We start from the raw sequence: 27,108 nt of genomic DNA on the forward strand, positions 1-27,108 counted from the left end.
CTCTTGCTGTTGACTTCGAACACACACTTTGGGACAGCTCCTGCCTCGCAGTCCCCTCCTCACTGCTGCTCAGCACCTGGGGATGCCCAGCAGGTGAGTTTGGGAACTAGATTGGTCGGAGTAGAGGTGCAGGGTAAGAGAACTGTGCTGTGCCTGTGATCCTGACCCGCCCTGGCAGCAGAGCAGGGTCTGTGCTGTGGGGCAGGAGGGCAGGACAGCGGGGCAGTGCCCTGGAGCTGTGCAGGGCTCCATCCCTGTGCCAGGAGGAAGCTGCTCCAGGGCAATGGGGGACAACAATCCTCTGTTTTGCCGTGGGGTTAAATGCCCCTGAGCTCTGGGACAAGTGTTCAGGGGGTGGAGGTCAGAGAGTGAAATGTGGGGAGGCTGCACAGTTCCCTGTTGTCTTGGAGGGAGCCAAGAGTTCTGGACTGTGCTTCCAGGTGTTTTGTGCTGCATTCCCTGGAAACTCGGGTTTGCAAGGTGATGCCTGGTGATTGCTGCTTGTGCAGGGGTCTGGAGGGTGGGAGCAGAGGTGTTTGGTTCCCAGATCAGGCTGTGTAAAGCTCTGCCCTCACCCTGGAGAGCTGCCCTGGCTGAGCGGGGATGGGAACAGCAGCCTGGGCTTCTTTCTTGCTTCTGTGCAGAAACACAGAACAGCTCCCGGGGCTGGGTGTTCCTGCCCTCTGTGAGAGCAGGGGTGTGTTCTAACCAGGAGTGTGGCATGCCCAGGGTGTGCTCAGTGTGCTGGGGCAGGGCCACCCAGCAGCACCCACCCCAGAGTAAATCCTGGGGCTGATCCTGGGCTGGAACAGCAGGTGGATGGGATGTTTCCTGCTACCAACAGGCTTGCTGCATCCAAATACAGCTGTTTAAATACAGACGGAGGTGTCTCTCCCACACCAGCCTTTTCCTAGGCTGAAATGTATAAAATGTGGAAGAAAGATTTTCACTCTTTCCCTGTACAAACCTTCTGGTGACTGTGGTGCTGGTCAGTGGAGGTGGCAGGGATCAGGGACCCCTGCTGATCCATGTGGGGAGGCTGTGGAGGCAGGGGCACTGTGGAGGTGGCAGGGGTGCTGTGGAGGTGACAGGGGTGCTGTGGAGGTGGCAGGGTGCTGTGGGGGTGGCAGGGTGCTGTGGAGGTGGCAGGGGTGCTGTGGAGGTGGCAGGGGTGCTGTGGGGGTGGCAGGGGTGCTGTGGAGGTGGCAGGGGTGCTGTGGGGGTGGCAGGGGTGCTGTGACAGGGGTGCTGTGGGGGTGGCAGGGGTGCTGTGGAGGTGACAGGGGTGCTGTGGGGGTGGCAGGGGTGCTGTGACACGGGTGCTGTGGAGGTGGCAGGGGTACTGTGGGAGTGGCAGGGTGCTGTGGGGGTGGCAGGGGTGCTGTGGGGGTGGCAGGGGTGCTGTGACAGGGGAGCTGGGGAGGTTGGGCTCTGCTTGCCTACGAGTATTTCTGCAGGCTGTGGCTGTTCCCCTTCCTGCCTTCCCCACAGCAGCAGAACCTGACCCCGGTGCTGAGGTTTGATGGGTGATGTGAGCACCACTTGGCCAGACCTCAGCCCTGAGCAGGGGCTTTCCACCCCTGTCCCCCGGGCCCAGCCTCTCTCAGAGCCTGCTTGCCAAAACCCTCCACTCTGGTGCTCTCCAGGGGTGGGTTTCAGCGAGGCTGTGGTTTGGTGTGACAGCCACCCCTTTCTGCAGGACGTGGCTCAGAGGGGACCCTGGGGGGGGGCAAATGGAGCCCCACATCAGCACTGTGGGGAGTGGAGCCCCCGTCCTCTCCCTCCCCCGTTGTCCCTCCCCTTTGTCCTGCCTGGGCTCCTGAATAATGGAAGGGCTGTAATGGATCCGGCCTGGCTCTCTGCTGCCCCAGGGGACACACGGAGGCTTGGCCTCCCCTCCTGGTCAGGGATCTGGTGTCCAACAGGAGCTGAGCCAGGTGAGCTGAGGGCTGGGTGCCTGGGGGAGGTGGCTGGGCCCTGCCCTGGGTCCCTTCGTGCCTGTCCCACCCCAGTGCTCTGCTCCAGCCCCAACTGGGGGAACTGGGAGAATTGGTCCTCCCCGGCCCCCTGAGCTGGGCCGTGCACAGCCTGCACAGCCACAGTCTCTGCACCTGGGGCTTCTCTTTCATTCTCCAGCTTGTTCCAAAAACAAGCAAAAATGTGCCTTTTTCAGCCCCCTCCCTGTCCCCCAGGGCAAATATTTCAGTGAGCAGAGCACATTTGGGTTTTGGGCCAGTGGGAGGTTTGGGAGTGGCTCTGGGTGCTGTGGCTCTGGGTGCTGGGGTTGTGCTGTGCCCCTCACAGGAGAGATGGGTGGAAGAGCCCTTTTCTAGCATCCCAAACACTGTTTGGGGTTTGTCCCATAGCACAGGGGGTGACTGGCTCAGACTGGGCTTGTGGGACCTTTTGGAGGGCAAGAGGACCCAGGAGCACCCTGTCTTGGCACTGGGGGCTGTGTCCTGGCTGGGCATTCCTCTGCTGCTCCAGGCAGGATGGGTGTGCCTGGAGAGGGTCAAATCCTGCCCTAGCACTGTACCCTGAGGAGGCATGTGGGGACCAAAGGGGGATTTAGTGGCTCTGCTGCAGAGCTGGGTGGTCCCCATGTTGCTATGGCAGGGGCCTGTGGCACCCACAAGCGTTGGGGACCCCAGGGCTGAGTCAGGGACTCAGGGCTGTTTTGGGGTCCCCAGGGCTGTGCTGGGGACGAGACCCCAGGGCCGTGCTGGCCCCACCACCCTCCCCTTCCTTCCCACAAGGACAGGAAGGACCCAGCCCTGTTGTTTCCTGCAGGGATGGGGGTCATGGGACACCTGTGGTGACAAAAGCCCTCCCCCTCCCGCGGCTGCTGCCCTTGTGACGCCTCCCAGGAGCCACCGAGTCCCGCGGCCCTTCCTCCCCAGGGCACTGAACATAAACCTCTGCTGGGGGCACCAGACCGGCTCCCTGGGCCCTCCTGGTGTCTCCCAGCCCCTGCCCTGGTGGGAATTCCAGGCTGCCCTTGCTCCAGGGCAGGGGGTGTCCCCCCCGAGACCCCCCGTGGGGACAGAGCCACTGGCATCCCACCATGGGAGTGTAAGGATTTAAAAACCAAACCGGGGGAAAGCGGATCCGAGAGCCTGCGGATGTTCCTCCCTCTCCTTCCCGGTGCCATCACCCGCTTCCTGCCCTGCAACATCTCCCTGTGGCCACCTCTGTCCTGGCAGACGAGCCCCAGGCACCGTTCCCGTGTGAGGATCCGGGACTGGAAGTCACCACGGGGGATCTGTAGAAGACGGAGCCTTGGAAGAGACGTGGGGCCTTCCTGGATGTAGGAGAGGTCCAGGACAGCAAGGAGAGCAAGGGAGGTGAGGTGGGATCCAGGTCTCTGTGGGAATAAATGGGGAGGGTGGGACTGGGGGGAGGGAAGGGTCTTCCTCTGGGTTTGGGTGCTGTGGGTGAGTGACTGTGTTGGAAGGAGCTGGGCTGGTTCTGACCCGGGGACAAGTGATGCCATCGGGCTCCAGAGCCGTGTTCCTGCTGTGGATCCAGAGGAGGGAAACTGGGAGACAAACAAAGCTTGGAGAGTGGAGAAGCTGGAAACAAACTGGGCCGTGAAAGGGCCCACACCTTGGCTCCTGGGGGTTACCAGGGGTTCAGTCCCAGCCCAGCCGTGATGCCCAGTGCTCCAGGGGGACCTGGGCTGTGTGGGGAAGCCATGGTGTCCCTGGGCTGGGTGGGGAAGCCGTGGTGTCCCTGGGTGTGTAGGAAAGCTGTGGTGTCCCTGGGTGTGTAGGAAAGCTGTGGTGTCCCTGGGCTGCATCCTGGCTGGGATCCAGGCAGCCAGCTCTGCCCCGGGGTGCCAGGGGTTCAGTTCTGGCTCAGCAGCCCCTGAGGTTTTTGCCACCTCAGCCCAAGAGCTGGAACACAAACGGGCAGAGAGCCGTGCCAGCTCCGTGTGCAGGGCGTGCTTTCCCCTCAGTGCCACCAAAGTGGCAGGTTGGAGCTGGAGTTTGGGATGCTGAGGCTTGGCAAGAGCCCTCGGGGGGGGTTGATGCTGCCAGTGGAGATGGGGGTGGTGGGATACAGCCGGTGCCATGGTGGGATGCCCGTCCTGAGGCTGCTGCCATTTCTGGGGTCCCCCCCGGGGTCCCCCCCGGCCCGGCCGGTTCCCGAGGCTCCCGGGGCAGAGGCTCCGGCCGACGCTCCTCCTCTGCGGGAGGCAGGCGAGGGCTCGGGGTGGGGCTTTGCCGAGCGAGGATCCCGAGTGGCCAGCCCGGGGAAGTTGCCAGGGCCGAGCACACCCGAGCCGGCGAGGCCGCCGCCCGTCCGTGAGTCTCTGCCGCTCGGGGGCACGTCCGGAGCGCCCCCGGGCAGGAGCCAGCTCTGGGGGCACGGGAAGGGCTGCCGGGGGGTGAGGGCAGGGTGGTGGGCTCGGGGTCCTTGTGCTGTCAGAGAGGAGCCAGGTGACCCCTCACCTGTGCTGGGGGGCTGTGGGACACCTGTGCTGACCAAAGGCTTTGGCTCCTGGAGTCGTGCGCTACCTACACACGGCATTTCCCCTCCTTCCTCCCCGTGGGACCACCCTCGGAGCAGAGACACCCACAGCCTGTGGGGCTGGACCCCGGGCTGGCTCCCAGGAGCCCCAAACGGCGATTTGCCCGTCGGGGACATTGTGCTGCCCCAATTTGCCATGTCCCCCCCCACCACTCGACTTCTGGCTCTGGGTTCCCCCCTGTCCCTCTCCATCCCGGGGAGCCTCCCAGGGCGGTGGGGAGGGGCACTGACCTGTGCCACAGGAGACCTGGCGTTCATCCCTCTGGGTGGTGCAGCCTTTATCCTTTCTGCTTTCTCCGTGCCTCAGTTTCCCCTGGCGTGGAAAGGCAGAGGGACAGGGAGCCCTGGCTGTTCCCTCCTCCCTGTGCAACCAGCCCTGTTCTCCCAGTGCCAGCGGAAGCAGCTGGAGCTGCCTGCCCACGGGATCACCCGGCCCTTCCTCACAGCCTCGTGTGCCCTCAGTCCCTTCCCCTCTCCCTGGACCGACTCACGGCTGCTCCGGCACACGGCCCGTTTGGCTCTGGAGTCTCCCGGCAGAGCGGAGGAGTTTGGCTCCTCCTGGCCAGTGTCCCCACAGCGGGGTGGCTTCTAGGGATGTCCCCAGTGGGGTGCTGAGCTGTGGGGAAGGTGCCTGAGGTGCTGGGACAGGAGCAGGGACAGGGATGCTCCCTGGAGTCCCCCCAGCCCAGCGGGTGTGTCCTGGCTGTCCCATCCAGGCGGGCTGCTTTGCGTCTCCATGGGGGCAAAAATCCAAAGCCCAATTAGGGGGCTAATTATGGGGCAGCACTCGTATCCTTTTGCTCTGTCAAACCTGCCCTGCCAGAGCTGCCTGGGACCCCTGTTCCCTGTGGGCTCCCTTGGAGGGAACTGCTGCCTGTGGGAGCTGGAGGTGTTTTCCATCCAGGATGGGCCGTTGGCAGCCAGACACTCCCCAGCAGCCAGAAGAACCTTTGGCCACGCAGAGTAACCGAGCACCCAGCCTGTGCTGCCCACCAAGCCTCGCCCTTCCCAGCTCAGATTCCAGGGGTCCAGGCTTGGAAATCTACATCCAGCATGGCTGCAGGGAGTGATGTCCCCACAGCTCAGCTGGGTCCCTAAGGCTTCTCCCCCATAAACTGGTGAGCTCCCCATGGCCCAGAGCTTGGGGGGGAAGGAGAGGCTTTGCTCCATTGCTCTCGACAGAGATTTTTAAGCAGCTCCAGGAGCTCATTGTTCCTCTGAGTGCTCCCAAAAGCTCACCCACGGCCGGGTTCCAGCCCAGGGGAGGAGGCTCCTCTGCTCTCCTGGCCAGGATGGGCTGTGCTGCTCCCTGGGGGAGCAGCTCCCTGGCTCCAAGGGTTTATCTCCCTGTTCCCAGGCAGATGAGGGCAGTGGCACGAGGACAGGCTGCCCGTGGCATCAGGGGCACCTGCTTGGCACCAGCCTGGCGAGGTGCTGACAATCCCCCAGAGGACTCCTGGGCAGGAAAACTGAGGGGATTCTCCTTAAAGTAAGCCCAGCAAATGCTGGGGCAGTGCCAGAGAGGTGCTGCGTTGCCACCTGGGGCCTGTGGGTGGGCTGGGAGCATCCCAGTGGATGCAGGGAGGTGTTTAGGGAGAAGTCCTGGGAAGCCCGGCCTTGGTTTGGGAAGGTTTAGGAGGGGTTTTCCTCCACGTTTGCACTCAAAGATGCTTTTGACCAAGACAAACAGGTGCTGTGAGCAGTTTGGATGGGCTGAGCGTGTCTGCCCTGCCAGGATGGGCACTGGGTTGGTCTCCAGCTTCTCTTGTTCCAGGGCGGCCCCAGTCATATTTAAACTGGAAAATCGCCAGGCAAACACAGGAGTTTTTCAGGCTCCTGCCACACCTCTGCCACAGGGTAAAATATCTCAAGGGCACCATGACTTCCTCAAAGGTGACACTGTGCCCTCAGGGACACCTTGTTCTTCCAAGCAGGGGCTGTGGCTGGGGCGGGGCCTGCCTGGAGGCAGGAGGGGAGTAGGGCGGGCAGGAGGGGCTGGGGGAGCTGCTTCAGCCTCGTGGTGCTGGGAGAGCAGCCCGGGCTCATTTGGGACCCGAGTGTTTCCCAGGGCGCGGTGCCGAGTCCCGAGGTGTTGGTGGCTGCTCCACGGGCGTCCCCATGACCCAAAAGCCCTCCCCAGAGCACGTGGCACCTGCATTTCTTCCATCTCCAGCTCTGGGGGTGCTGAGGGGGTGTCTGAGGGCAGCCTGGGTGTTGTGGGGCTGGGCTGGGGATGGATTTTGTACCTGGCTGATTGTTTTCCTGGCTGAGTTGGGGTGTCCTGCCCCACCTGCCCAAAGGGGATCGTGCACAAGTGCCCCCTGATGCCTCGTGGGTGCCCTGGGTGTGCACCCCTGGGTGCTCTGGCCAGAGGGCTCAGTCCCAGGGGTTCATCCAGGTGCTGCCCTAGAGTCCCATCCAGGGGATGGGGGTTTTCCTTGGCTATTCCCCGACATGCCCCTTCCTCCACAGCCCTCGGCAGCGCCAGCCCGGTGCGATGCGATGCTCCCTGAAGCGCTGCCTCACCGCCGTGCTCGCAGCCTCCTTCCTCCTCCTCCTCCTCCTCCTCCTCCTCCATGGGGGCAGCCAGCAGGAACAGGATCCCCTGGAGGTGAGTTCCCAACCACTGATGTCCCTCTGGAGTGGCCACTGGAGCATCCTCCATCTTTTCCTGCCCCACCTGGACCCCAGCCCCAGTTCTGCTCCCTTCCCTGCACTGTGTCACCCCCAACCCCAGCTCTGCCTTCTCCTCTCCCTGGAGTTGCCCTGGGCAGTGGGGTCTCCCTGGATCCAGGAGCTTGGAGGGCAGGTCAGGGGTTCCCCATCACTTCTGGGGCCCCTGCTGTCATTCCCCCTTGCTCCTGTGTGTCCGTGGTGCTCCGGGCTCTAAACTGGCTCCCTGTGGCTCCCCCCCAGGTGGATCTGAGGGGCCTGACCCCCGACACGATCCTGCAGCTGCTGCGGCCGGGAGGAGCCCAGCGCATCCTCAGGGACACGGACGAGCTCTCCCCGCTCCACAACGTCTCCTACCATGTCCTGGCTGGTTCCCTGGCACCCCAAAAAAGTGAGTGGTTGGGAGCCCAGCCCGAGCAGGGCTCTGGGTCTGCACATCTGTCCCAGCACAGCTGTCCCAGCACAGACTCATCGCTGCTGCTGCTGGGGCAGGGAGGGGCCGTGTCCACCCTGTCAGGGTGGGGGACCTGCCAACACCCCAGGGGGGCTCTGAGGACCTGCCAACACTGCTCTGGGGGCTGCAGGCGTAGGGGAAGGTCCACATGCTCCAAGCGTGGTCCATGTTTCTACACCTTGGCACTGGGGTGACCGCAGGCGTTTTGGGGTTCCCACACCTCTGTGGGAAGGGTGGCTGGGATCCCACCTCCCTGGGGTTGAGGTTCTTGTGGAGGGGGTGGAGCTGGACCCTGGGGACACCCACACAGGGTGGGAGATGTGGGCCAGGCTCTTGGGCAGGGGCACTGAAAGCAGCTCCCACACAAAGCCCGGGGGAAGGAGCTCAGGGCAGCCCCACGCGAGGCTGTGCTGGAACCAGCCCGTGGATGGTGCTGCACGGAGCAGCAGCAGGAGAAGCTGAACCCCTGCTGGGCCATGGGGAGGGCAGGACTGATGTCTCATCCAGTGTGGGGCATCTCCACGAGGTTCAGGGCAGGGCACACTTCCAGGATGTGCAGCCAAGCCAATGAGCCGTTCCTGCCCTGTAGACTCTGTGCTGTTACTTCTCCGGGTTTGGCTTTTTAAAGTTGTTTTTCCCAACTATTTCTCCTTCAGAGGAGCTCCTGCTGCCTCATCCCATCCTCTCACTGACCTTTGGGCCCCTTCTGGGACACTGGGGGGGCTTCAGCTCAGAGAGGACCCTCCACCTTGGACATGGGGTTATAAACAGCATTAACGGTGCGGGGTGGCCACGGGAAGAGCTTTTTGGAGCCCACTCCTTGTGGCCTGCAGGGAAGAACCCCCCCCCGGTGCATCCCAGGTCACGCCTTTCCTTTGCCGTGCAGAATTCCTGGCGGTGGGATTGGCGTCGGTGCGGCGGCCGCGCGGCTTCTACCTGCCGGCCACGCTGCAGTCCCTGTTCAGCCAGTGCACGGAGGAGGAGCTGCGGGAGATGGTGGTGGTGGTGCACCTGGCCGACGCGGATCCCGGCTGGAACGCGCGCGTCGCCCTCGGCATCGCCCAGAAGTTCGCTCGCCACATCCTCCTGGGCCGGCTGCTGCTCATCCACGCCCCCCACGAGCTCTACCCCACCCTGGAAGGGCTCAAGAGGAACTTCAACGACCCCGAGGAGCGGGTGAGGTTCCGCTCCAAGCAGAACGTGGACTACGCCTTCCTGCTCGCCTTCGCCGCCAACCTCTCCTCCTACTACCTGATGATCGAGGACGACGTGTGGTGCGCCCGCTCCTTCCTGACGGCCATCCGCAAGGCTCTGGCCTCCCAGGAGGGCTCCAACTGGGCCACCCTGGAGTTCTCCAAGCTGGGCTACATTGGAAAGCTCTACCGCTCCAGCGACCTCCCTCGCCTGGCTCGCTTCCTCCTCCTCTTCTACCAGGAGATGCCCTGTGACTGGCTGCTCGTGCACTTCCGCCACCTGCTCACCCAGAAGGACGTCATCCGCTTCAAGCCGTCCCTCTTCCAGCACATGGGCCTCTACTCCTCCTTCCAGGGCACCGTCAACCGGCTGGAGGACGACGATTTCCAGGCCGATGCCTTGGACGTTCCGGACAACCCTCCGGCGTCCTTGTACACCAGCATGGCCGTCTTCGAGCACTACGAGCCCCTCAAGGCCTACAGCTCGGCAGAGGGCTATTTCTGGGGGAAGGACCCAGCAGCCGGCAGCGTCTTCTCCGTGGTGTTCCGGCAGCCGGCCCTCGTCAGCCGCGTGCGGGTGCTCACGGGCTCCCCGGAGCGCCGCGGGGACTTCCTGCGCGCGGGGGTGCTGGAGCTGGGCCGGCGGCGCCGCCGCGACGGCCGCGACTGCTCCACCTACATCCTGGTGGGAGCCTTCGAGAAGGGCACCGTGGACCAGCGGGGGCTGGAGAGGGGTGTCCCCGGCCCCGTGGAGTGCGTGAGGATCCGGGTAACCCGGGCCCAGAGCGAGTGGCTCATCATCCGGAGCATCGACGTCTGGACCGCGGCGGGCACCTGAGCACGGCTGTCAGGGCACAGCTGGCTCTTGTTCCCAGAGGTCCTTTATTTTTCTCATTCCCGTTTTTTGATAAGGAATTAAATTATTGACTCCTGCTGGCATCTGCCAAGGGACGGGAAGCACTGCTGTGGGATGTGGACGGGGCCAGGAGCAGGGCCCACCAGGATGTGCCCACTCAGGGGATGCCCCAGTGAGCAGTGGAGCAGGTACAGGGAGGGGAAGAGCCTGGGCAGTAGAAAACATTTCCTCCCAGGGAGGATGATGTACAGGACAAAGCTGATCAATTAATTAACAAATCAAGTTATTAATCAGGCATTGGCAGTTTTTGCAGCCTCTCCACATCGTCCCTTCCCTAAGTTTTCTAACTCACCCAAACTCCTGATTGCTAACTGCATTCTTTTCCTCCCCTCCTATCCCATTTCCGAGCTGTTCCTGGGAGGGGTCAGGGGAAGGTCTGGGGCTGGTGCTCCCCAAAGCCCCTGACTGGTGACCAGCCAGGTCCCGGTGCTGACCGAGGTGGGCGGTGGCCACCAGATGGACCCATCGTGCCGGCTCAGTCTCTCACGGGCTGCTTGTTCCCCCCTCGAGGGAGGAAAGAAATCCGTTCCCAGGGACCACACCCTGTGTCCATGCAGGATTCCCACCTGGAGGAAAGGACAGGCAAGATGTGGTTTCTACAAGGGGGAGAAAGGTCCAGAACTGAGCTCCAGGGAACAAGGACGGGTCAAGGAAAATGTGACCTCAGGAGAACGTGGAGCTCAGGGTCCTTTTCAGCCCAGTGAGGGGCTGGAGGGGAACTGGGGAACACACAGGCCCCCAGAAGCTTCTGTTTGGGTTTGTCTGGCAGGGTCATAATCATGGTCCCAGACTGGACTGGAAGATCTCAGAGGGTCTTTTCCAACCCAGGGACACACCTGCAGTGCCCAAACACCTGAATGCCATAACCACAGCTCTGGCTTGAGTGGCATCAACTCACCTGCCAGGCACTGGAAGGCACTGGAGAGCCCCAGACCTGGCATGAGGGGACTTTTTCCCCCCAAAAAAGCCACACAGGTAGTGGATCTTTGTCTGCATTTAATAGAGAGATGCTACATGATGAACTCCAGCACCTCCTGACGTTCCAAATGTTCTCAGTGTGCACATCACAGAATCACTTTGGTTTCCTCCACACAAGCCCAAGTCTGGCCAGAGCTCTCAGAGTGCTTTGAGTAGCACAAGTGTCCCCTCCCCAGGGCCCCAAGGCCCAGACAAGTGTTTCCAGTGCTCCAGGAGAGCCTTTGCCCTGGTTCTCTTGGACACAAATGCTCTGCCCTCACCGGGAGAACACCAAGGGTCACCAGCACAGGTACAAACAGAAAGGTTTCTCCCCAGGAGGTTTTTACCCACTGCTAAAGAATGAAAAGATATAAATGTAAATCAGCTGGTTTTACCTGCTGGACTCTTCCTGCTGCAGGTACTAATTGGGTTGGTGATGTTCACCTGCACAGAAACAAGCTGCAGCCTTGGTTGTGCTGGTGTAAACCTGGACAGACTTCACTGGGGTGTGGAACCTCTCCATGTACACCAGGATAAGTGGAAGCAGCAGCTGGCAGGAACCCCCTCCTCTTCCTCCCAGTGCTGCACACGTGCACCACAATGCCCAGTTAACATCAGTGCACGCCGGAGGAAGAGGAGGAGGAGGTGACTGCTTCATCCTGAAGGAGCATCACGTAATTTATCTCACATCAAAATTACCCCACTGTTTTTATCGGCAGAAGACTCAGCCAGCTGCCAGCGCTCCGTGCTGAGATCCCTGTCTGAGGTGGGGTGGGCTGATGGAGCCCCAGGAGTCCGGGGCTTCCACACACAGCCCCAGGATCAGCCGGGCAGGGGAAGGAGCCTCTGGGCTCTGAGAGGGGAAGGGCAGGGCCAGAACCAGGGGAGGCATTTGGGGCTGATGGAGACGGTGAATCAGGGAAGGGTTGGAGCTTTCGGTCCCACACCGCGGTGTCCTGACGGTGACCCCTGTGCGGCTGCTCCAGGAGCTGCCCCGTGTCCTGGGAAGCGATGCCGAGGGCCCACAGGGATCTAACTCAGCATCTTGTGCCGGTCAAACACCGTCTTCCTCTGCTCCTGCACCTGCCTCTTCCAGCGCTGCTGGGCCCCCTCCACGCGCTCCAGCACCGTGTTGGCTCTGGCTCCCGCTGGGGTGGGCACTGCGGCCAAGGAGCGAGTGTCCTGCGAGGGAAGGGAGCGGTGTGGCAATCTGGGAGTGCCCAGCCCGGGAGAAACCACAACTGACTCCGGGAGAAACCACAACTGAAGGAGCAACTCAAGGCTTGAGTTGTCCTGAGGAAGAACCACCTTTCCAGAGCTCCTCAACATCAGCCCCCCAACTCCTCTCTCGTGGGGACCACCCATAAAAAAGCCCCCAGGACAGGAACTGCACCAAGTCTAAAGCTCTGCTGGAAACCCACTGCTTGGAGTCTGCAAGGAGCCACAGTGAACCACAGCACCCCCTGAAACAGAGCCAGAGACTGCTGCTGTGGATGGGCATCTGTCGTGGCACACGAGCACCAAGGCCTGTCCCAGAAGCCAGCACTAAGATAAAGCTCACCTCACACCAGGCATTGACAGAGTGCACCCGGATCTAACTCTGGATCATTGCTGTGGTGCAGGGAGCGAACCCACAATTCTAGGATACAGCTCACCTCCTCCTGCAGGACCTCCTTTTTCAGCAGAGGGTGGTAATGGAGGGACTGGGCACACTGGAGCAGCTACTCCTCACTTATATCATAGTATGAAAGAATTGAGCCAAATAGTTTATACTTAAAATACAAACAGGACAATCTGATCCAGTGCTAAAATTGCAGGAATTTCGTGCAGCAAGAAATTTGTCCTCCCCCAAAATGTGTGTATGTGTGTGAGAGACAGAGAGACTCTCTCCTTGCTGCTAGGTCCTGATCTTTCTGACCAAGCTTTGTATGCCAGTGTCCCCCAGAAAGATAGGATCTGAATGAAATTCTGCTCTGGGGAGAAACACAAGGACCAACAGCCTGGCTACAACAGGGCCCAGCCCCAGAGCAGGGTCAAACAGCCCCTCGAGGCTGCTCTTTGACGTGTCTATAAGATGTTCCAGCAACTACTTAAGCCCATCCTTCCCTGGAAGCTCAGCACCAAGTGACTCCACCTGGGCCACTGCACAAATAGGATCCGTTTGAGTTTTGGTTCCATCTGGACAGACAGACCAAATTCAGGCCACTTGGGACAACGTCACCCCCTGCCACAGAGGACAGGGTCAGGGTTAGGGGTAGAACTTTGAGACCTTTTAAGGTTAGAACTTTGATTGTTCCCTGTGCTTCCGCAGGACTTGCACAGATCTGATCGAAGTGTTCCCCTGTGTGGGTGCCCCCAAAGCAGCAGTGCTGGTCCCTCCCTGGCTCAGAGGAGACAGGAGGTCACTGTTTCCCTGTCACCCACTCTCCTGTCACCCTGTCTGCCCCACGAGCAGCCTCACCTCGCTCTCCTCCTCGTTGTGCAGGGGGTGGGTGTAGGGGTCGGGCTTGCGGATCAGGGGGTCCACGAGCACCAGGAAGGCCATGTACAGCAGCAGGGCCCCCACCACCGACAGGTAGATGATGATGATCACCTGGAGAGGAGCACGTTGGAAAGGATCAGCACCGTGGGGAAGAAGCACCACAGAGGTCACAAGGTCCTTTGCAGCTGCCTCTGGTGTTTGATCTCTTCTCTCATTCTCGTTTTGCTCACAAGGTCTCCTGCCCTTGCCAGGGGCTGATGATGTGCTGTCACTGCACAGGCTGTGCTGACCCTCCTCACTGTGCCAGCTCAGGCCACGTGCTGCACGTGAGAGGACACCAAGAGATGGGTTCCTGCTCAGAGGTGCTTGGCACTGTCACACATCCCCAGCAAGAAGACTCTTCTTGCAGCTCCTCACAGCCAGGAGCATTCCTGACTCAGACACAGAAATCACAGAATCAGTTAGGTGAGAAAAGACCTCTGAGATCATCGAGTCCAACCTGTGACCGATCCCCACCTTGTCACCCAGCCCAGAGCACCAAGTGCCACGTCCAGTCATTCCTTGGACACCTCCAAGGACAGTGACTCCACTGCCTCCCTGGGCAGCCCCTTCCAATATGTAATCACCCTTTCTGTGAAGAATTTCTTCCTAATGTCCAACCTAAATCTCCCCAGTGCAGCTTAAGACTGTGTCCTCTCCTCCTGTCACTGGCTGTCTGGGAGCAGAGCCCAGTCCCCACCTGGCTCCAGCCTCCTTCCAGGGAGTTGTAGCGAGTGAGCTCCTGGCACTGCCACAGTGTACCCACCGTGACAGTTGGATTTTCTCCTTCTGGGCTCTTCTGCAGGAACCCAGCAGTGCAGCAGTGCCTGGGCTGGCACGGCCTGGCCAGGAGAAGGAGCCAGGCCCGGGGACAGAGCTGCCCTTACCTTGATGGTGGTGGTGCTGCGCTCCTCGTACTTGCACTCGCAGAGCAGGCAATAGGCCTCCACATCGTTCCCGGGCACTGGCATGGGCTCCACCACGTGCAGGCAGTTGCTGCAGCACAAACAAACCAAGGTCAGCAGCAGGACAAGGTGAAGGTGAAACCAGTGCTCTGTGGAAGGACATTGGGGTGACACTTTTGTGTGTCCCAGCTTTCCCTGCAGGCTGATAACGCCGATCCGGTTTTAGGAGCTCCCCTCACAGCTCAGCTAGTCCTGGGACAGACTGTCCAAGTGCCTTTTGCAGGGATCCAGTCCAGGTGAGGGCGACTGGAGGGTACACTTGACACCTGCCAAGAGCCGTGGGTTAAGAAATCATCCCAGATTCCTCGATTTCTGTTTAAAAACCGCCCCTGGCCTGGGTTGAACATCACCTACCACAGCTCCCTCTGCAAACAAAAGGCAGGGTTGGCACCAGCAGCCAACTCTGCAGCGTTGGTGGCTCTCATGGACTGAGCCCTCAGGCTTCCAGCCCAACTCACCAGTCCTTCTGGGACACATTCTTGTTGTAGATGTGCCCGCTGATGTTCCGGTACGGGGGGCAGATGCACTTGCAGCGAATGTCCTCGGAGCTCTGCGGGGGCAGGGGAGCCAGTGAGGGAGGGAACCCCCAGTTCTGCCACCCTCACCACCCCGGGCTGGGGACAGGCTGAACGTCCTCTGGGACAGAGAACACTCCACCCCAGAGAACACCTCCCCCCACTTCCCTTCTTCCATGTCCCAGAGCACCTCGGCCACTTCCAGCACCTCCAGCCAGGTGCTTTTCAAACACATTTTAAAATGCAAACTCCAAAGCCCAGCAGAAGGCAGGGCAGGGGCCACTGTCACAGCAGTCCCAGCCCTACACAGTAAACGCCCCACAAATCCATTCCTTATCTTTGCAAACATCCCCAGCTGCTCCTCTGCCGTTCTGGCTCTGCTGTGCCCCTCCCACGGTGCCCGACGCTGTCACCCACCTTGCTGGCCTGTGCTGGGGGGCACAGGAGGCAGCCCAGCAGCACCAGCAGCACCACGGGGCTCACGGAATTCCGGGAGCACTGGGCAAACATCCTGGGAGCCTGAGGGAACAAAAACTCACATCCAGGATGGAGGATCTCATCTGAACGCAGCCACAACGAGGGAGTCAGAGCTCTTTTTTTGGCCCACTCGCCTCAGTGTTGCCCAGGAAGGAGGATTTTATCCCTGAATCACAGCTGATGCCAGCCAGAAACTCCTGGGAACGCTTTACACAGATCCCAAAAAACACTCCTATCTGAAGAGCTTCCACACCCCCTACAAACACACATCCAAACTACCCCAGCCCCGCAAAAACATCCTTGATTTCCTCACAGTTTGACTTGCACAAAACCTCCTGTTCCTCTCTTACTGCTGTGGAGCCCTGCAACAGGTATTTTGCTGCTGACAGTTGTGCTCTGTAAAAAATACAGAACCAGGAAAACCACAGAGCAAGAGCGACCTTGCAGCACACTGGGGCCTCACTGCTGTCATAAAGTTAAATAAACTTTTGTGTCATAAAAGTTAAATCACTCATCTTCTGATACTCAAAAGTTTTGCTGCTGAAGGAACCAGTGTATTTGCCTATCATTAGCCATGAGCCATGGGAAAGGGGTGGAATATTCCTAAGTATTCCAAACTGATTCTTAAACCTCCTTTAGCCTTAAGATACCTGTTCAGTAAAATCCCGATTTTACAATTATTCCAAGCTGGCAGCTTGATAAATTCATTAATCACAGAACCCAGAATGGTTTGGGTTGGAAGGGACCCTAAGGATCATCTCATTCCAGCCCCCATGTGCAAGGATAAAGCTGTTCCAGAGATGTGTGTTTGCACAAGTCCATAAGAATATTAATTTCTCTGCACAAGGCCAAGCTGGCCTTGATCAGGCTGGTGTTCACCCTCAGGGGCAGAAAAGGAGGAGCAGGTCTTGGGGACCTTGGGACAGCTCAGAAAAGCCACTTCAGCAGAGCTTTACTCAGGGAAGGGAATTTACACCTTCAGTAATCAGCTCCACGTTAATCCCACAGCTCACTCCGGGTACTTCTACTCCATCACCTGATGTTGATTCCATTGGGATTTACATCACTGCAATATTCTTTGCTTTATCTTTAACAACACTATAAACTCACATAATGGAATACCAACACCAAGTTCCTTTCTTCTTTATCTAAACAAAACACCAGCCACTTCTAACAAGCTGGCCTGCCAAAACCCACCAAAATGCATTCCAGTCCTATCTCCTCAGCCCAGGATTTATTAACCCTTTGCACCAGAGTTTCAACAATCTCCTCAAACAGCGGTCCTTTCCTGGCAGACTCCCCTGCATGTCAGGGTTTCAGGTCCTCACCACAAATCTGGGGAACAGGACTGAGCTGAGCTGCACGTCCCCCATTGTACGTGGGTTTGCACTTTGGTTTGAATTTTTAACTCAACAGTAGGGCGGGTGCCTGGAATTGAGATTTAGCCTCTCAATTGAATTCAGAACATCTGGTCAACTCATAAATGCCATTTTAACAAAAGCAGGGGAAAACACATGATCTGTTCTACCCTAAATAAAAACTTAGAATGGCACCTGGACAGAGTCCACCCACCGTGAACTGTAAAACACCCACGGCCACACAAAGGATAATTTATCTGTGGTTCTTTCTGACTCTGACAGCAAAGGGGCACATGCACACGTGCCTTAGAGCTACTGTGTTCCAGACGAGCAGCCCAGCCCACAGCAGCCGTCTGTCCAAAAGGATCTGCCCCAAAGGAGATGGGTGGTTAAGGTGAAGGTGAAGGTCCTGGGGCTGTAACTGAGCGTGGCAGCCCCCAGGAATGAACCCCTAGAGTGATGCTCGCACACACCCAGCCCGTGCCCCTTCTCCCAGTAACCTCCCCACCCTGAACGGCCCCATCCCTGGGAGTGTCCAGGGCCAGGCTGGACGGGGCTTGGAGCAACTTGGTCAATGGAAGGTGTCCCTGCCCAGGGCAGGGGGTGGCACTGGATGAGTTTTAGGGTCCCTCCCAACCCGAACCACTCTGGGATGATTCTGTGAAAATCACCCGGAGCCCTTCTAAGACTGCGATGGATCCGACCCCCTTTTGCACCATCTGTGCTCGAACCACCCCCGACACCGACCGGGCTCCCCTCAGTTCCCGCCGAAGGCCCGCGGATGCTCAGCCCTCCAGGGACTCCCACAGCCCGGCCTCCCGGGATGCCTGCGGTGATCCAGCCCGGCCCCCTGCCCGAGCTGCCCCGCAGCCCCGGGGGGTGAAGCGGAGCGGGGCCGTGAGGGGCCATGAGGGGCCGCTCCCCCCTCAGCCCGCCCGAGCGCGGCCCCGCGGCCCCCCCGCCCTACCTGCCCCTCACACGGGCCCGCGCCACCGCCACAGCCCCCGGCCCCGCCCTGCGAGCCCCGCCCCCGCCCCGCTCCCTGAGAGCCCATTGGCTGCCGCGCGTGACGATCCGTGACAGGCAGCACCCGTGGCCAATAGGAAGGCAGAGGACGGGGCCGGGTGCTGAGGGAGGGTGCGCGTCTCCTCCGCGCCCCGCAGAGCTGAGGGGATGGGGGAGTGGGAGGGTGCGGCATGGTCCCGCTCTGGGGGTTGCCGGGGCGGCATTACCGTGGCCGGGCGGTGTTCGGCGGACGTGGCGCGGCAGCTCCCGCTGGGCTCCCGTCGTGGGGCTGGGCCGCTCCGTCCTGGGATTGAGCCGCGGGACAGCCCCGCTCTGCCCTCAAAGCCCCATTTTCCTTCACAGCCTCGGGCTCTCCCCTCACACCCCTATTTCCCCCTCACATCCCTGTTTCCCTCTCACAGCCCCGTTCCCCTCTCACAACCCCGCTCTCCCCTCACAGCCTCGGGCTCTCCCCTCACACCCGCTCTCCTCTCGCAGCTCCATTTTCCTTCGCAGCCCCATTTTCCCTCACATGCTTAGGCATTCCCATCACAGCCCCATTCCCCCTTCACAGCCCCATTCCCCCTCACATCCCGTTCTCCCCTCACAGCCCCGTTCCCCCCTCACAGCCCCGTTCCCCCCTCACAGCCCCATTCCCCCCTCAAAGCTCCATTCCCCCCTCACACCCCCATTCCCCCCTCACATCCCGTTCCCCCTCAGCTGCTGCTCTCCCCTCACAGCAGTGGTGCTGCTGTGCCCATCAGAGGGGAGATCCCGGGCTGCAATGGTGCCCTTGGTTATGTTTTTGGCCGATCTACGCTCATAGATGATATTGGTGATCCTCCAGGCTCGAAGGCTGCAGTCCTGCCATCAAGCTCTTGTATTAGAGACCAGTGACTCATTTTGTCCTGTCCTTGTTCCAAAAGATATGCTGGGCCTTTCCAAGGCCATGGGGTCTTGCGTTTGCCCAAAGAGAACATTCCTGAGAGATCTGGCTCTAGAATTATCTCAGTTTTACCCCATTTTCTCTGTCTGCACCTTTCAGGTGTGCAAATACCCTCATCCTTGGACCTGCTCCAGTGGCAGCTCCCTGGGAGGCTCCGCTCTGCAGCTGGAGGGGTCGAAGTGATTCTCTGGCATTTTGCTGGTTTACCTGGTGCAGATTTACCTGGTCTGTGACGCTGGATAAAGTCAGGATCTAATTCTTTTTCAGGTAAAAAACCCCACTGATAGAAAAAGGGACCCAAACTTCTGGTTTAACCTCTAGAAAGAGAATCAATTGGGTTGGAAAAGACCTCCAATTTCATCGAGTCCAACCTGTGACCAGTCACCACCTTGTCAAACAGCCCAGAGCACTGAGTGCCACGTCCAGTCATTCCTTGGACACTTCCAGGGGTGGTGACTCCACCACCTTCCTGGGCAGCCCCCTCAGAAGTTTAACAACCCTTTCCAGGAAGAAATTCCCCCTGATGTCCAACTCGAACCTCCCCTGTTGCAGCTTGAGGCTGTTTCCTCTCCTCCTGTCCCTTGTTCCCTGGGAAGAGAGCCTGACCTCCCCCGGCTCCCCCCTCCTGTTAGAGAGTTGGAGAGATACCTTCAGCCAAAAATACATGGCAGTCAGAGGGGAATGTCTGTCTGAGAGATGGTTCTGTCTGTCTGATAGTTTTAACTTTATAAATGAGTAAATAATTGAGACTGCTCGTTTTAGGGTTTGTAGAATGTACTTGCTGTGGAGACTGCCAGGCTTTAAAACTGCTCCATGCACCCAATATGGGAATTGCCAATGTAAAAGTGTTTTCATAGAATCCCAGAATGGTTTGGGTTGGAAGGGACCTTAAAGCTCATCCCATTCCACCCCTGCCACAGGCAGGGACACTTTCCACTAGCCCAGGTTGCTCCAACCTGGCCTTGGTCACTTCCAGGGATCCATCCACAGCTTCTCTGGGCAGCCTGTGCCAGGGCCTCGCCACCCTCACAGGGAAGAATTCCTCCCCAATATCCCATCTAACCCTGCCCTCTGGCAGTGGGAAACCATTCCCCCTTGTCCTGTCACTGCATGCTCTTGTAAATAATGGTGTAAATAGTTTTCTCACCCCATTGCTGTAATGTGTAAAACCCTAGCCCTGCCACGGCTGCATTCCCTCCCCACTCACTGGAGCCTGTACGAGACTGTGGCCCAAGTCAGCTGGACTGATCCAAGGAAATATTCCATGAGAATAATCCTGGGTATTAGATGCACAAAGGACCTCTAATTCCTTCCTCCTACTCCAGTGTTGCCGAGCGGAAGAAGCTCTTTGGTGCTAACCCAGAGATGTCCCTGCAGAGCAGAGGCCTGGGCCTGGCCAGGCAGTCAGTGCTGGGACAGGGCTGAGTTTGTGCAGGTTTGAAAGCCACATGACCACAGGGATTTTCTGTTACTGACTTTCACCAGGCTGGTGAGGAGGTATTTTTATCTCCTCTGACATGCCTGTTGTCACAGCAATCTGTTCTTCTGTGTTCTCTTTCAGCCCAAAGGTACATCCCACTGCTCCTTGGGGGGCTGGAGGAGGCTGGATTGACACCTGGAGGAAGCAGCTGAGCTGGTGACAAGACACTGGAAAATGCCCTTGGAGGAGGCAAAGGAATGGCCCAGGCAGCTAAAAGACCACGTGCAGGGATCAGGTTTTTTTGGTGAGTGCCTTAAAAACAGACCCAGCCAGCACAAGATGAGCTTGAAAGTTGCATTTCAGTTCAAGTCCCTTTTCCAAGAGACTGGTTTCCGATTCCTTGGATGGGAGGGGGAGCTGCATGTGCATTTCCTGTGTAGTGATGGGAGGGAGATCTCACACACTCCTCCAGGAGACCATTTCCTGGTCCCTTCCTTGCTGGCTTTCCCCCTGCCCAGAAGCCTTTTTGCCTGTCCCAGATAACTGGGATGCAGCAGGCTCAGTTATCTTCTGGAAGTCATCCCTGTCACTGTTTTTAAAGCCCAGCAGCAGTGGCAAAAGAGAGTTTGCCTGGAGGGAGCAGGATTTGCTGCTTTATTTCTCCATACCTGTTGCTCAGCTTTGTTGCTCATTCCCAAGTGTTTCATGTTTCCTGAATTTCTCAGTGTGTCTAATACAGATCCCTTAAAAAACCTCTCCAGTAGTGGGTCCTGAACCCTTACTGAATTCCCAGTAACTTGGGTTAACTTCAGCCACTGACCTGCAGGGATGTGGGACTAACACAGTGCTCTGGCAGGAGGCTTCATCCTGCCTTGGAGACCTCAGGGTCAGCAATGGCACCGTGGGGCTGTTGGTTCCCCATTCCTGCCTTTGTTGGCAGCAGACAGGTGAGAGGTGCCTCAGAGGAGCCTCCCGTGGGCCGGTGGGAATAGAGGCCAAACCCAATTCCTGTGGCACGGAGGGAAAGGGAATCAGAGATCAGCACAGGAAACAAAGAAACACAAACGTGCAGAAGAGGGGAAGGACGTCAGGCTGTTAATGCCCTGAGCTGTCCCTGTCCCCTTACCCACGGAACGAGGCCTCGCTGGCACTCGTGGTGTCAGTGCCTGAAGGACAGGTGGCATTTTTGTTAACAAGGCTGAGGACACACAGGAACAGCTTGTCCTTGTTCCCTGTGGACACGGGTGTGGGTGACAGCACTGCAAACCTCCTTCCGGCACAGCGCTGGGCTCACATCACCTGCCACGTGCCTCAAGGGCAATTTATTTTGAATTGTGAACTCACAGACTGACTTGTAAATATTCTAGAAATACATCCTGCCGTTATAAAAGCATCCTATAATTCATCCTATCATTCTTCACCTGCAACAAGATGATCTGGTCTTTGTATTAAGAGCAAAATGAAATGCTTTGAGAACTGTAAACAGAGAAGATTCAAAGGTGCTTGGGCATTGGGCCAACCTACAGGGCTCTTCCTTGTGCAGGGTGGTTGGTTAGACCAAGGAACAGCAATTCTCCTCCTCTTTTTGCTGTCAGCTCCCTTACAACTCCAAGGAAGTGGTTTCCTCAGTCGAATGGTCCTCAGCAGTGCTGTGAGGGTGGCTGAAAAGCTTGTGAGGATCACAAGACCTGCTTGTGAGGGTGATTTCTTGAGGGCTCCTCCCAGCATGAAAGACCTGACGGTCTTAAAAAGCTGTGCAGAGGCCTTATGGAGACTTGTGAGCACAACAAACCCTGTCAGTCACAGGCAGGAGCAGCTGGTGTGTGCGTGGGAGTTGACAGGAGATGTGGCTCTCCCAGCACACTGGACTCTGATAACCTGGGAGATCCGGTGTCACTGTGTGTGTCACAGTGTCACTGTGTGTCCTTGGGTCATGCACAGACAGCAGTGGAGTTGTGATGGTGAGGAGACCTGGAGTGTCTGGGGGTGGTGAGGGGAAAACAACCCAGACATGGCTGATGCCCCAAAGGACTCCACTTGTGCTTCTCCACCTTAGTTGTGTTTAACCATTTCACAGGCTGCTTCTGCCCCTAAATTGGAGACCATTGCTGGTCTAAACAACCACAAATTATGTGCTGCAGGAGGTTTATGTTGGACATTAGGAAGAATTTATTCACAGGAAGGGTGATTAGATGTTGGAACAGGCTGCCCAGGGAGGTGGTGGAGTCACTGTCCCTGGAGGTGTTTAAGGTGGACGTGGCTCTCAGTGCTCTGGTCTAGTTGACATGGTGGTGTTTGGTCAAAGGTTGGACTCCATGATCTCAGAGATCTTCTCCAACCCGGCTGGTTCTGGGATTCTGTGAAACAGGACGGCTGAGGAGAGAGGCCTTGTCCGAGTCAGCCAAGCCCCTGCAGTGCTGAGACCAGAGGAGACAGTGGCTGCAGCCCAGGGCACTGCTCTGGCCATGGGCCCACACTGCTGCCCTCTGTCTGAGCTCTCCGTGCTTTCCCAAGTAAACACAGGCCTCATTAGAGGGAAAAGGGAATTCTGTGGTGCCAGAGGTATTTTTTCAAGAGCTGATGCTCTGTCCTGGAGCCTGTTGGGGTGGTGCAACCCTGCTGAACTACATGGAGCTGGAGCAGCAGCCTCCTGGGATGGAGGTTACTCCACTGGAATGGGCAGGGAACACGCTGTGACAGAGCTGGGGCAGATGGAGACTTCACAGAGCCAGCCCCAAAATGCTTTTCACCTTCCAAGACAGTGGTGTAGGGCACTGCCTACAGCAGAGACAGAGCCCTTTTGGGTGTGTAGACATCTGTAAAGCACCAGTGACACCCTTCCTGCTGTCTTCCCACAAATGTGGGGTGTGGGGGAAGAGGGGAAGGGATAAAATCAGGCTGGTTGTGGTGGATCCTGTTTGTGAGACTGAGCCTCTGGCGAATCCTCCGCTCTGCACCCCGTGGGCGTCCCTGGCAGTCTGTCCCCTCCTGCCTTGGCAGAGGAGCACTGCAGTTGGCACTCCTTTCACTGACACCTGATTCAGCCAAGAATAAGCCTTTCTGAGATTTTTGATGGAGTTGCACGAAACACCAGAACATTTATGCCTTAAGTGTATTGTTGGCCTCAGGCCTGCCAGGGCTCGGTTTTACCTTCTATGGTCATGCAGGAGGGCTGCAGTGATCCCAGCCCAGCTCACGCTGGGATCTGCTCCTTCAGCCTGGTCAGCTCGGAGCTGTTGAGCTGGGCTGGTGGTCAGGGATCCCTCCTGCTTCCAAGTGAGTGTCCTGATTTAACCCCAGCTGGCAGCTCAACCCCACACTCACTCACTCCCTCTCTCCCTCCCCTGCAGTGGGATGGGGGGAGAATCAGAACAGTAAAAGTGAGGTAACTTGTGTGTTGAGATAAATCAGTTTAATAAGTAAAGCAGAAGCCCTGCACTCAAACAAAGTAAAACAAGGAACTCATTCACTGCTTCCCAGCAGCAGGAACAGTGGGGGAGAATTCTCCATGTGAGATCAAGGAAGTCTCTCCTACCAGAGGTCACTGCTTTGGGGGCAGTTTGTAGCCAAGTCCCCATGGTTTAGAAGGGTTGTTCAGTGCAGCGTTGGACCACATGTCTCCACCCTCTTCCAGCTTGCACAGCTGGGCTTGTGTTTCCCTAAAAATTCTCAAGTGAATACAGAATTCATCATCTTCTGACCTGCTGTGCTGAGCCAGTGCTAAGCAGCTGCTCTGTTTTGGAAAGGATGGAGGGATTTCTGGGGAGGCCCCTGGGCAGGATGAATTTCTTTGTGTCAAAGAGCTGGTGGGACTGGGAGGGGGCTGTGGTTATAGGATCCCACCTGGATTTGGCTCCTTTGGAGCAGGATGCTCTGCAGAAATGTTGATAGCAACTTGGAGAGATGACTCGGTTGTGTTTGGAGGAGGTGATTTTCCGTGCCAGTAAAAGCTCAGTTTCTCTGGCAAAGAAAAGAACACAAAAATGTTAATAATTGGGCAAGTTGCCTCAGTGCAACCCAAATGTTGTTGTGCCTTCTCAGCTCTGCCATCAGCCTTTAATTTGGAGGCCCCAGAGGGGCCATGCCTGGATATCCAGCAGTGTGAGGGGAGCTTTGCCTCTCCCTGCAGGGCTGACCTCAAGGAGGAGGAGAACCATGGAGACTCCAGCTACAATAGCTCGTCATCTTCTGCGTGGCCCAGCCCTGGAGAGGGCTGGGGGCTTGTCAGGGGGTTTGCAGCTCTTGGAAAAGGGACAGAGAATGAGCACGAGCCTTTATATCTGTATGACTTGGAGGAATTAAAATGTAAGCCAGGAAAACAAAGGACAGGCAAGTGGGAAGCTTCTGAGGGCTGTCTCCACAGATTTTATTGTCAGCTGTAGTGAAATACATGTATTTATGATCAATTAAAGAGACATATTACAGTCATCTGACATCAGTGGTGCCACCCCAGCTGTGCTGAAATGAGCCCAAACTGTTGTGTTTCCAGCTGGGTGACTCCTCTCCAGGAGGGATTGCCTGTGGTGTGGGGTTTCCCTGTACGTGATCTTTTCAGGTCAGCCTTGCTCCTCAGAAGGCAGTGACACTTTTGTTCAAAGTTATTCCATCCTGTCTAAATTAATCTTTTTGTTGCTAATCTGGGCAGTAACGAGATCGCGGCGCGGCGGGCGGGGCTCTCCTCACACACGGGGCTTGTATTAAAAATAGACATTAAATTAGAATTTCTTGGGTCCTTTCAAGCTGATCCTGGACCTTTGTCAAGAGATGTCCATGCTTTTCCTCCCCCAGCATTCCTCCCTCCTTGGAATCCTGCTCCCCTCACGATTTTTTGATTAGCATCGCTTGCTGCCGTAGATATTATTTCTCAGATTATGTTTCACCCTCCCCTTCTCCGTATCCCACTGCAGCCACAGAGCAGGACAGTCCCTCATCCCAGTCTCAGCAGGGCAGGAGGGGATAATGTTGCTGACAGAAGACCACAGGAGGCAATTAACAGCTTCTCCAGCGAGCAGGCCCTGATTGGATACGGGTTATTCCGTGCTAAACAAAGAGCCATTCCATAATCACAGAATTCCAGAACTGTTATGGTTGGAAGGGACCTCTGGAGATCATCCAGTCCAACCCCCTTGCCAAGGCAGGGTCACCTGGAGCAGGTGACACAGGAATGCATCTAGGTGGGTTTGGGATGTCTCCGGAGAGGGAGACTTCACACCCTCCCTGGGCAGCTGTTCCAGGGCTCTGCCACCTCCAAGGAAAGAAGTTTTTCCTTGTGTTGAGGTGGAACTTCTTGTGTTTTAGTGTATGGCCATTGCTCTTCATCCTGTCATTGGCCACACTGAACAGAGTCTGGCACCGTCCTCTGACACCCACCTGTGAGATATTTATAACACAGTCACTTCTCAAAGAGCCCTCCTGGAGGGGGAGATAAAGGAGGGCCTGGGGACAGAGGCTGCTCTGCATTTCTGCTGTGCTGGCTTTCTGCTTGGGCAGGATTATTCCAAGAGTAGGTTCCAAGCAGTATGTTTTGTCAGGAGTGGCCTGTGTGGATGTGACACACCACACCTGAGTGCCTCCACATCACCAAGGCCGTGCTGGATGGTTCTGAACTTCTGGCTCTGCAGAACAAATGGTCCCATGAGCAGTGGGAACAACCCCAAAATCCTGTTTCCCTGCATTGCTGTTTTGGGCTCAGTGTAATGCAGAGCAAGATTCAGCCCCTGGCTGTAGGTGTGAGGAAACTCTGTGGGGGGAAGTGTTTGCCCTCCAGGGGCATCTCCCAAGGGTGTTCTGCACTGCTGGGAATCACACACCACCCAGAGCAGCCTTTGTGCAGGGAGAAGGGCCAGCAAGTATCTGGTGCAACACTGGAAGATACTGGTGGGTTACTGGGAAGTGCTGGTAGGTGATGGGAAGGCTGGCACCGACATCGGTGAGTGCCCAGCACCTCCTGAAGCTCCTGAACCTGCTGCAGGGAGGTGGAGTCTCCACTGGAGCCTTGCTGCAGCCTTGGAGCCTCCAGAGGTGGTGGGAGAGCTGGAGAAACTCCATCTGCTCCAGAGAGGGCTCTGGGCTGCTCAGTGACCCACAGGCTGCCCACCCTCACAGAGCCAGGCCTGTCCTGCTGCTGCTGAGCTGTTTGCTCACCCCAGGCTCCCTGCAGACGCCTGCCCTGGCCTGACAGGTATCTCGTGGGTGGCAGTGCCCATCCCAGTCCCCCTCCCAGCTGGCCCTATTTCTGGAGTTCAAATGTTGGCAGGTAGGGGAGGTGAGACATTTGAAGCACGAGGGCCTGTCGCCGGGGAGGGGGAGGGATATTTATCTGAGCTGATGAAACTTCTTGTCATTGCCCAGGGTGGGGAACTCTGCACATGTGTTCTGAACCATCATTTCCAGGGCACGAGTGGGCTTGTTATTCAGGACAAAGCAAACAAAGCGTTGTTGGAGTGGGCAGAGGGATTTCTACCTGAATAAATTATGCCCAGTTATCACCACCTGGATGGCAGTCACGTGCCAAGGGCTGAGACAACATCACTCCCTTTGGAGTTCAGTGGGCTCCTTTGTCTTTTCCAGGCACTCAGCTGCAGGTCAGATGGGCAGGAATCTCTCCCTGGTGATTTAAAGAGGTCTCTGTCACTGCCCCCATTCCTCCTTTTGCCTTATCCCCAGAAAGCTGCTGCTGGTGACCTGCAGTTGCTCAGCATGAACTTTGCTGCTTCATCTGCAGTGGCTGGTTTCTCCAAACCCTTGGATGAGGGCCCTGGCTGTGCTGTGATTCCCCCTTAGATCTCTGCAGTTCTTCTACCTCAAGTGCAACAGAAATAAGGAAAGTTCTCAAAACTGTTCTTGCTGTAATGGACAGATTTCACAACCCTTCACCAGTGTTGGTGACTCTTTCCTCAGTGGGGAATGCTCATGACAGGCAATAAGGGATGGCCAGGTAGCCCACAGGATTGGTGGCCAGCTCTGCAGGGTGTCTGGGGCAGGGACCACCACTGTGTTCACAGTGACCAGAGCAGTGAGCTGTGATCCTACAAACAAACCACTGCCCTTTCTATTGCTTCCTCCCATGAGAGCCAAAAACACCTGAGCAGGTACAGCTCTAGAAGAGTTTGGGCTTGGATTAGAGACTTCAGAAGTCCCTTCCCTAAACACAGACATGACTCAGGGCATTGCAC

General features: G+C 57.6%; 2 protein-coding genes across 8 annotated transcripts; one reads left to right on the forward strand and one right to left on the reverse strand.

The window, feature by feature from the left end:
• Positions 1–3,244: 3,244 nt before the first annotated feature.
• LOC127480533 (alpha-1,6-mannosyl-glycoprotein 4-beta-N-acetylglucosaminyltransferase-like) lies at positions 3,245–10,753 on the forward strand. Of its 4 annotated transcripts, none has more exons than XM_051808745.1 (4): positions 3,245–3,344; positions 7,006–7,144; positions 7,450–7,597; positions 8,547–10,753. In XM_051808745.1, the coding sequence occupies exons 2-4, from the start codon at positions 7,031–7,033 to the stop codon at positions 9,689–9,691; spliced, it is 1,407 nt and encodes a 468-aa protein (XP_051664705.1). In that variant the 5' UTR covers positions 3,245–3,344; positions 7,006–7,030; the 3' UTR covers positions 9,692–10,753. The 4 variants fall into 4 exon arrangements, with proteins under 4 accessions (XP_051664705.1, XP_051664707.1, XP_051664706.1 ...); XM_051808747.1 differs by lacking the exon at positions 3,245–3,344 and adding an exon at positions 3,775–4,307; XM_051808746.1 differs by lacking the exon at positions 3,245–3,344 and adding an exon at positions 5,986–6,390.
• TMEM9 (transmembrane protein 9) lies at positions 10,749–17,578 on the reverse strand. Of its 4 annotated transcripts, none has more exons than XM_051808785.1 (6): positions 17,530–17,578; positions 15,145–15,246; positions 14,671–14,762; positions 14,135–14,243; positions 13,188–13,319; positions 10,749–11,908 (listed from the first exon to the last, which is right to left on the reverse strand). In XM_051808785.1, the coding sequence occupies exons 2-6, from the start codon at positions 15,235–15,237 to the stop codon at positions 11,759–11,761; spliced, it is 576 nt and encodes a 191-aa protein (XP_051664745.1). In that variant the 5' UTR covers positions 15,238–15,246; positions 17,530–17,578; the 3' UTR covers positions 10,749–11,758. The 4 variants fall into 4 exon arrangements, with proteins under 4 accessions (XP_051664745.1, XP_051664744.1, XP_051664747.1 ...); XM_051808784.1 differs by lacking the exon at positions 17,530–17,578 and adding an exon at positions 17,310–17,486; XM_051808787.1 differs by lacking the exon at positions 17,530–17,578 and adding an exon at positions 17,234–17,299.
• Positions 17,579–27,108: the final 9,530 nt, after the last annotated feature.

The sequence above is a fragment of the Manacus candei genome, unplaced genomic scaffold (genome assembly GCF_025592945.1).
Source record: "Manacus candei isolate 608988 ecotype Guabito, Panama unplaced genomic scaffold, ASM2559294v1 h1tg000073l, whole genome shotgun sequence".
Lineage (NCBI taxonomy): Eukaryota > Metazoa > Chordata > Aves > Passeriformes > Pipridae > Manacus > Manacus candei.